At 29.1% G+C, this 10,446-nt stretch overlaps 1 protein-coding gene across 2 annotated transcripts; it reads right to left on the bottom strand.

The window, feature by feature from the left end:
• Positions 1 to 481: 481 nt before the first annotated feature.
• LOC145831381 (nucleolysin TIAR-like) lies at positions 482 to 9,430 on the bottom strand. 2 transcript variants are annotated; one of them, XM_082938627.1, is made up of 9 exons: positions 9,293 to 9,430; positions 8,896 to 9,011; positions 8,435 to 8,553; positions 7,869 to 8,067; positions 6,897 to 6,920; positions 5,530 to 5,752; positions 4,633 to 4,796; positions 1,822 to 2,165; positions 482 to 1,524 (listed from the first exon to the last, which is right to left on the bottom strand). In XM_082938627.1, the coding sequence occupies exons 1-9, from the start codon at positions 9,397 to 9,399 to the stop codon at positions 1,459 to 1,461; spliced, it is 1,362 nt and encodes a 453-aa protein (XP_082794753.1). In that variant the 5' UTR covers positions 9,400 to 9,430; the 3' UTR covers positions 482 to 1,458. The 2 variants fall into 2 exon arrangements, with proteins under 2 accessions (XP_082794753.1, XP_082794754.1); XM_082938628.1 differs by lacking the exon at positions 6,897 to 6,920.
• Positions 9,431 to 10,446: the final 1,016 nt, after the last annotated feature.

The following is a 10,446-nucleotide window of genomic DNA, read 5'->3' as shown; positions in this document are numbered from 1 at the left end:
TTCTTTATTTTACGACTGTGTATACTTTATCAAAGCTATTAACTTTTTAAAGTTTATTCTTAACTGAACTGTATAAACTATCCCATACTTTATTTGTTATGAACTAGCTCATAGAAAGAAGTTGACTCAAAGGAAAAAAAGTTTGTTAACAATTTTATGTCGCCTTGAAGTTAACATATTAATAAAAACTATGCTTTCATTATTTATTAGAGATAAGTAGAAATTTTTGGCTGTTCAACTTTTAAAAAAAACCCTGAATTGTGTCTTAAATTTGGTTGACAATTTTATCCGCTTTAACAGCTATAACTTATCTTGTAACTACCTTGACTTTTAAAAACTTACTAACAATGTTTTTAACTAAAAAAAACTTGTGGTAGTGTAATTAATGACCCCGGCTACTTAAATAAACTTAAAAACAGTTTAATTCAAGACTAACGTACTTATTAGATATATACAACATATGTAAAAATAAAGACAATAATTAAAATGTTAATTTATTGAACGGGAATGAGAAACAAAAATACCGGGTAGAATATAAAATGAACAAAATAACAACTCGTTCCTGATCATATGCAACCTAAACAACCAAGATTTTAAATTTCTCATACAAAATATTCCCAATACTATTTGTCATCAGCTGTTGAAACTCACAATTAGCTCCAAAATATTAATCTAACCTTAAATCATTTCCACTTTACTCTAACCAATTTATTTTTTAAAACTTATCATACAAAATACTCCAAATACTATTTGTCATCAGCTGTTAAAACTCACAACTAGCTCCAAAATATTAATCTATACAGGGAGTTACTTAAAACATTCCACTCTAACCAATTTATTTTTAACCTAGTCCAACGTACAAAACTAGTAACCAAAATAATTACCAAAGTGCTTGATAAAGAGAAATTGAGTCGTATATTTGGTGAGACGTTAGAGAATTAGCTAGAAACAATCAAAAAGTGTAGAAGAAAATATAAAGAACTATGTACAAAAACTCAAAATAATAATATACCAAACTCTATTTACTAACGAGGTGTTGAAATTAAAACACAAAAATTGAAAAGAATATAAAATGTTTGGTGTCTCAGGGTAGAAAGGAAGGGGATAAAATATGAGACGGCATAAAACTCGAGAAAGCGTTTAGAAAATGTAAGTTTTGTTCCGAGTACATTCAGTTGTAAATAAAGCTTGTTCCAGCTTTAATATAATGAACATATTACGACTTATTGTAACAAAGTGTTAGTCAGAGACATGTTTATATCAACAGTTTGTAAAATATATTTATTTTTCTGTATAAAATTTATTGACTATCATAAACAATTTCATCTAAGCTTGTAAAAACCATTATTAAAAACCGCTTAAAACAAAAGGTTTCAACTAATAAAAGGCGCTCCGACCGAACGCGAGAGAAGTCCTCGAAAACGCGGGAAAGGTTCTCTCATATTTGAGAGAGGTGAGTTAGTACTTCATCTGCCCGTTTCCTTGTTGCTGGGCGTCACCACCGGCCTGTTGGTCCGCTGGCGGCTGTGGAAAAACACGTGTAACTTGGAGAAATGCGAAAAACATACAACTTGGAAAAAACATGGTTTTAAAGATGAAAAAAGAGACTCAACGCTTGATTCTCAAGAAATGGGTCACCAGTTCAAGTTTTAGAATTAGTTTTTTTCATAAGCTTTGTAAATGAGCTAGTTTTCAAATTTATAACCTTCAGTCACTAACAAATGGTTGAAATAGTATAAAAGCAAACTACTTAATCATTACTGTATGTTATAATAAATACAAACTATTGATTTAAAATACAACTTTTCTAATCACATTTACCTGCTGCTGTCCTTGTTGTGGGTTGCCACCCTGCTGTTGTTGCTGGGGACCGCCTTGTTGCCCCTGGTTACCCCATTGACCCTGTTGCTGGTTGCCCCACTGTCCACCCTGCTGGTTGTACCCACCTTGCTGTCCCCACTGTCCGTTGTCACCGTTGCCCTGGTAACCACCTTGCTGTTGTCCACCCCATTGTTGCTGCTGACCCCATCCTTGCTGCTGCTGTCCCCACATCTGCTGGTTGCCATGGTAACCCTGCTGCTGGTTGCCACCCCAACCCTGCTGTCCCCAGCCTTGTTGCTGTCCGCCCCATTGGCCTTGTTGACCGCCCCACTGCTGCTGTGGTCCTGTGATAAAATTTCATTAAAAACTAAAATTTTACAGGTAAGTAAACATATGTTAATGATAATTAATAATACAGTGCTTATTCACTTATCCGGACAGTTTTGTTCAGAAGAAAGTTTAACAATTTTCAATATCAAACATTAACATTTTTGTATGATACAAAGCTTTCATGTGTAAGAAAATTTTAAACAAACTGATAAATTCTACAATTTTGTTCATTATTATGACGTAATAAAACTACTAATGATTAGTAACATTCTATCTTTGTTCGAAGCTAGCTTAATTATCAAAAATCTTTGCATGTAACGTAAGTCAGTTTTTAAAAATTAACAAAACTTTTAGTTTTTTATTTAAACTTTCAAAGTTTTTTTGTAGGTAATTATATTCTGAGTGTTTTAGAAATAGTTTTTAGAAAAGTTTTTTTTACCATAACACTTTTATTATGCATTGCATTATATGCAGGAGTTATATTATTATATGAACAAATTGATTTTTTGTACTTATCCGGAAATTTGGTTATCCGGACATGTTTAAAAAAAAAATTGCCTAGCGTGTCCGGATAAGTGAATAAGCACTGTAATAGCATTTTAAGAGGTACTTAAGAAAAATTATATTGTATTCAAGTCAAATGGTTGTATGTAGTTGGAAAGTCGATCAACAACAGTTCATTTAAAATAATGTGATCTGGATAAGTCCTTAAAATAATTATAAGGCATAAATATTACAGTCACATTACAGTAATTGCCTGATAAGTCCAGGCCGCAGAATGTCACATGGAATGTTGTTGATAGTAGCAGAGTTCAATAAAGCATTTAACATAACAGTAATTCATAGTTACTATATCTGCCTGATAAATCCTAATAAGGACAAAGCCCCGCAGAGTGCAATGTAGTGTGTAACAAAGAACTTGAACGAAAAACAGTTTTTGTAAAACTTATTTTGAGTAGTTATTAAAATAAGTTGATAAAAAAAAGTTGTAGTTTGTCTTAAAGTATGTTAAATTGAATAATTTTAAATGTCCTAACAGAAATTAAATGCGTGTAACTGATTAATGAAATCTAAAATTTTAATAAACTAAGGTTATTAACAATTACCTTGCTTAGTTGTCATCAACTTACAAAACTAATTACATAATTGAACTTGATTTTTCATATTTATGCAATCTCTAATCAAAAAAAATAACTAAACTTAAATATTAAAACTACTAGTCTTCGAACTATTAACCGCTGTTTAAATAATTTATGCATATCTTCAGAACAAAAACTTTCCAAATTTACATGTCACACTATACTTTCGACATAACGTTTTAAAAATCTTCATACCGAAAAAAGCTAAAAATTTTGTTAAAAAAAATATTCTATGTGAAAAGAACACAACGTCAAAAAGAACACGTCTGTGGTGAGTCCAAGAATACAAATATTATTATAGGTATGTCAAAACTATAATATCTATTTTAATTCTTATTTGCTAAAACCTGCTCGTGTTCAGACTTTTAAAATTTTCTTCAGATTAAAAATACTTTTTTAAAATTAACATGTAAATCGTCATTGATGACCTTTTAATACTAACAGCACTGTTCTATTACAGTTAAACAGGTGCATCTTATTAAAAAAAAATCAATAAAAATAATGCTATCAAATTAGATGAACCTGTTTAAACTTATATACTAAATAAAATATTTTTAATTTAATAAAATTACACACCTATAGTACTTAAAATTACTTAAAAATGTTTGCTATAAAATACTTGTTTTTTTAAAAACGCACAATAAATGCAACTATAATATTATGTGGGGGTGTTACCTTTTAAACTTAGATCAAACGCAATAAGAAAAAAAAATACTGATTTAACATTAAACAATGTCATGGGCTACCAATTTTAAGATAATTTTTATACTGTAAACAGCTTTCGAATAGTTTAAAAAATAATTGATAACAATCAACTACCATTTGAAAATAGAATGATAATATTCTTTACTTAACAATATAAATTTCTTAACTGAAATATAGAGTCAATGCATTAAGCTCTGACTACCAATATGTACTACTTGATATCCTAATACTCATATGTGAATGCTTGATCTTAGTTTTAATTTTGAAAATTAATATACAATAAAAAAAATTTCAACTACTCCTATTTAAAAGTGTATCATTAACCATCTCAGTTGCTACCAATAATTTGCTAAACATATTGTGCTGTGATGTGAGAATAAATACTATTTTGCTTGTACAAGTTTGGTAATGTAATCAACCTTTCCGCAATAAAAAAAGATGAACCTCATGTTAAAATTTCATAAATTTTTGATTGCCAAGTTGATGAACTACAGACTGAAGGTAGTATACAACTTTAACCGCTTTTAGCTAAAACTCAACTTGTACCATAACCGAGGTGTGGGTTAAATGAAACATATTTAAAATTTCCTATTTAACTACAGAGCAGTTATTCAAAATGAATATATAATGCACTCACCTCCCCACTGTTGCTGATGCTGGGGCGGGCCCTGCTGCTGCTGTTGCCATGGTTGCTGCTGCTGTTGTTGCTGGTAGTAACCGGGTTGACCGCCCCCTTCCTTGCCCCAGCTGCATTTCACCTGGTAACCTTCCAGTTGCGACTGGTGCAACGCCACGATGGACCTGAAATATAGTGAAATTTTTTATTACAATGAATACACATGCAGGTTAAAAGTTAAAAACTAAAGGGATTTTTGTTCTTCTTAGCTAAGTACTTATGGGTTTGACATGATGGATCATAGATAATTTAGTTTTAGTTGTAAGTGTTGGATTGAATTAGGTAGAGTTTTACAATATTTCATGATCATCTGAAGTCCTAAATTATAAGTTTGTCATCTATGTGATACAGTAATACAAACTATTAACAAAATGAAACAGTAAGCATAATAAAATTGCATATCTTGTATGTTGATTAATGTTTGTTTAATAGTTGTAATTATTTATGCTGTGCAAATAACCTATGTTGCATTGCTATACATGGATCTGCAATTATAAAATAATACCTTTCAAATTTTCTATCAAAAAGATTTTTGTTGGTATACACGTTTTTTAATAGTATTAGTTCTTAATTATCTTATTATTATTACATGCACATGTTTTATTATTAAAATTTTATATTTGTTTCGTTATCTCTGTTTACACTTGAAGTAAAAATAATATAATACCTAGATTGCAGTGATAGTTTCTGTCACAGTAAAACAGTTTCATTTTTACAGCGAATATTCAAAATAAAATATGTATAAAATAATTCAAATAAAAAATATCAACTAAACTGAACAGTAAAACCAAAACAATCAATACAACAAAATAAAGCTTCCAACAAATAAATAAATTCAAACAATATACGAATTCCAACCTGGCAGCGTTGTCGTGGGTATCGAGGGTGACGAAGGCGAACCCTTTATCGGGGAACACCCTGACTTTGGTCACCGTGCCGTAAGGAGAAAACGTCTCTTTCATGAGCTGCTCGCTGATACCACTCATGCAACCACCAAGGTACACTGTGCAGTTCGTTGGCGAGGTCAAGTTGACGATGGTGTCGAAATCGAGTTGCGGTTGGGTCTGCTGGTACTGCTGACCTGTGTGTGGGAAAAGGTAACGTATTTTTAAACTATAATTACTTGTAGAAAAACCTAAACTTGATGATTAAAAAGCAGGTTTTTATTTACTTAGGGTTAGGAGAGTAAGAGTGCACTTTGTAATTAATAAAAAAAAAAAATTAACTGATTTTAAAGTTGACCTGAAAAAAGTTATATGAAGTTTTTTGAACTTTTTTATCAAATATATTTTTGAAACAGTTTAAAATCCCCTTTAGTAAGAGGAGTAGATGAATTTTTATGAATAAAGCTAACTGTTTAAAACATATTGATATAGGTTTGCTTTTGTTAGTATGTGGAGTAAGAAAATTTTAATTTGTTGGCTTTGATTATAACTACTTTTTAATAATAACTCTTTCTTATGTAAAAATAAAAATAGTTTGTACTTACATTAGTTGTATTTTTCTTAACATATCAATTTGTTCTTCAGGTACCAATTGGATTTTAAAGTTTATTTAAATCTTTAAAATATTTCGAAAGTTTTAAGGTGTAAGAATTTTCTTTCATTTTTTTTATAAGTAAAATTTAACAATCAGAATTTAAAACAGTGGTCCTAAACACAATTGAACATACTTGTAAATATATTTTATGAATTAACAAACTTATACGTCTCTAGTTCATATATTTATGGCTACATGAACACCTGCATATTTTTTGATTAGAAATTAATTGATATCCTTCAAAACATAATACTTTTAATTGTTGTCATGCTTGTATCAATATATATTTATTATACGTCCTCAGATTAAATTATACAAGGAAGAACTTATTTAAACCTACTTAAATATTAACCTTACACTTAATAATAAAAACAAAAAAAAACTTTTTAATAAGTCACTATGAACTTTTATAGAGTTTTACAAAAAAAAGAAATATAAACAAGTATAAATAATAACAAGGCTTGCTTGCAATTTTTTTGCTGTCTCAGACTAATGGGACTGATTTCGTATAGATGCTTTGTCTAAAATAAATATAAATGATGCTTTTAAAAAGAGAAGTAGAAACCAGTATATATATCAACCAAAACAAGAGTAAAACAAGGTTAGTATAAAAATTTGTAAGTAATTTCAATAAATCAAAATATGAAATTAAATGCAAAAAACAATCAACATCAAACTAAATTTACCCCACGTTTTTCCGTACTGTTGACCTATTGAAAAATTTTCATTTTTAGAAAATTTGCTTTGAAAGGAAATCAATAGAAACAAAAAAAATACTAACTTCTATGTGTAATTTTTATATATATGCAAAACAATAACATAAATTTTTGAGACTTTATCTTTTTTGTTCAATATTCAAATACAGTTTTGTTTTGTGTCTTTACAAAAATAGCAGGCATATTTCAACAAAGTTGCCAAACTTTTTTGAGAACGTCCTTCCAGGTTTTTAAAATTACATGTTTTTGGGTCATTTTTAGTTTAAAGCTTAGTTTAAGGTTAAAAGCTATGCTAAGTAGTATAACAACATTCAAAAGATGCTGTAAAACTACTTTAAATGTATTCTTTAATATAAACTAATTTTGTTATGATGACAATAAAAATTAATCCATATGGTAGATTTTTCTTGTCTGATTAAAATTTTACAACTTAAAAATTGTTTAAAATTCCAGGCTTTTTAGTGATTTTGTTCAAAAGTACAGTTCTTTTTTCAAAATTTCTTAAATTCCATTTTTTTGTCTAAATTTTTAAACTCTCAAGTTTTTCCAGAATTCCAGGTTTTTTGGCAACCCTGTTTTACTTTTCAAATTTAATGCTTGTTGAGTTATTTATGGTTTAAAACAAATGTTAACTATAATCTCGTAATAGTAATCAAGTTTTCTAGTTATGTTTAAGTTAGTTTTATTTTAACTTGTCATGGTACAATTTAATAGTTAAGCAATACTGTATTTAGGTATTTTTGGCAAGAGCAGCACGTGATGAAGTCATAGGGGTGCAGAACCGACTACCTCAAATTAAAATGTGTGTCAATTTTTTCTCATTCTACATGATGAACTCTAAAATATCAAGAATTGCATTTGATCTGCACTCCTATAGCATCATTACCCGTTGTCCCTGATACTTACTAAGACACAAACTACTACAAAAATAAAAAATCTGACCTCCATTGTTCCTTGAGGCCCAATGACACCTCAGGGATCTTCCATGAAGAGCTTCAGTCAAAACTGATCTCTTCTCAACAATGTCCCTGGCGTCCTCGTAGTTGTTGAATGAAACAAATCCGTAACCCTTGGACTTGTTCTTCTCAAAGTTCTGCATGACACGAGCGTCTACAACCTCTGCTATCTTGCCAAAGTAGATCTAGTGCGAAATAAATAATACTATCTGCAATTTTATTTTCATAGCAGACCTTTGTGTTTAATTTAATATAAAAGTTATAAATGTATTTTAAAAAATTGTCTTAGCTACCCTACCAAATATATATATTGGTAAACAACAGGTTTAATTAGAAAAAGTACTGTTAATTTCTTGAAATTTTGAACCCCATTTAGTTAAGATTATTATCAAATTTAAAATTAGTTTTACATCAGTTATATTTATTATTTTGTCACAATATAGTAAAAAGAAGTGTGTTCTCAAACCATGTATTACTATACCTTATACAGGTATTATACAGCTCTTAAGTTACAAACAATTTATATAACCAAATAGGTAAACCAGTCTATACCTTCAAATCTTCAGAAGTGGTCTCCGGGGCAAGGTCGCCCACAAAAATCTGATGTCCCTGGCCAAAAGTCTTCTTGGCACCTCCCGGCTGAGTGGCCCAGTTCACTTTGATCTCCTTGCCTGAAGTAAATTGACTTTACAGCATATTTGGTTGCTTTAAATTACTAAATTTTTTTAAATCAAATATATAACATGGCATGAAAAAAGGCTCAAGTTCAAAAATGCTATGGTGCTTTCATTAAATAATGTTTTAAAGAAATTTGATATAGAAGAAAAAAACATCATAAATCTGTGTTAAATGCTTAATTTTTTGTATATGAAATGTTCTTTTAACTTTATGAACTTGTTAACTTGCTCAATTTTCATCTTGTAACATAATCACAAAAAAAATACCAAATATATACATTTTAATTCTTTAAGTTACCCTTATAACTAATTATACTCTAAAAATAAACCACTGACCCAATACACAGCAAGCATTCATGGAGCCTTGTGCAAGAACCGCGTGTTCCCTTTGGAAGAACTCAACAAAGCAGTATGGATCCAATCCATTCAAATTGGAAATCATCTTGCATGACCTATAATAATGAAAATATTTTTAAACACTCTTACAATAACAGTAATTAAAACTATTGGCAAAGAGTCGGAATAGCATGTCGGTTGGAAACTACTTCAAAAGGCAATAATGTGTATAAATTTTCTATCAAGAATGATTTAAATACTTATTATTTATGCAAAATGCTTTATTTTTTTAAACACACCTGAATAAAGTTCTTAATGACTAAAATTTATTTTTGTAAAAATAAATTTTTATCAATATAAGCTGCATTAGCTGACACTATAAAGTATTTTCTTTAACCTGACAGGTCCAATAGCAGCAAACAGCTGGTGGATGAGCCCTTCAGAAGCCTGTGGGTTCAAGTTTCCCACGTAAAGAGTGTTTGAAACATTTGAATCCGGATTCATGATGAAACTATGTTACTTATAAATAGATTCTGTAAATGAAAAGTTATTAGCACAAAATATTTTGTGAAAACTTAATTGTTATATCAGATAGTAAGCTTAAATTATTGATTTATATTGAAAGTACTGTTTATTTATACAGGGTTCGTGCGCGAATTTTTTTATTTAGCCTGACATTTTTTCAAATAAGGAAAATCCTCTTAAGAAGTCATTTTAGGTATTAGTGGTCTTCATTATTACTATTGTAGTCTCTGACTTCAACTAGCTGTATCTAAAAAATATTTTGAGCTTTAAAAATCTGCAAAAAGCAACTCATAGCTTAGTTACAACTCAATAAAATAAGACTAAATTGTGAAAAGGGTGATTGACTCCCTCTTTTAGCCCTTAACATAACAATTTCAGTGATAAGTTTTAAAATAAGTGTTATATCTAATCTATTACTAGTTTAAAAATTTAATATATATTACAAAACACAAATGTTCAATTTAATTAAGCACTTTATAAAGACATTATAACCAGAAGATTTATAATAAAACGATGTGCATTGTTGTGTTTTATTAAAATTCAAAATGTTTATTATAGTATTTTGACCAACACTTAAAATTGAAACATAGTTATAAATTCTTAACTCTAAATAAATACAGTGATTGTTGACGTCGTATCAGATTTAAAATGCTTACATTTAAATAAAATAAAAACTTTTATGTTTTGTTCTTGTAAAAAAAAATAAATTGTACCTAAAATTTGTACTCCCACAAAACTTATTACTTATATCTTAAAGCTAAGTTTTAGTCATGAATACCACTAATGACTTTAAAAAAACAGTAAAATATATGAATATACTGCTAAGAGTTTTAATCTAAAAAGTATTTGGTATGAAGCCTTTAAGTTATAAATTATACAGTTCAACTAACTAAGCTCTGAAAAACATAGCTGATGTAAACAAATATTAACAAACAGCAAAGTTGATGAACTAAACTGCAATGTTTGGACTGTATTATTTTTATAAATTTTCATAATTATGACATAAATATTGTACTCAAAACAAAA

This window comes from Thalia democratica, chromosome 3, assembly GCF_965202585.1.
Source record: "Thalia democratica chromosome 3, ktThaDemo2.hap1.1, whole genome shotgun sequence".
Classification (NCBI taxonomy): domain Eukaryota; kingdom Metazoa; phylum Chordata; class Thaliacea; order Salpida; family Salpidae; genus Thalia; species Thalia democratica.
Note: the sequence above shows the minus strand (reverse complement) of the source record. Positions and strands in the feature narration are given on the sequence as shown.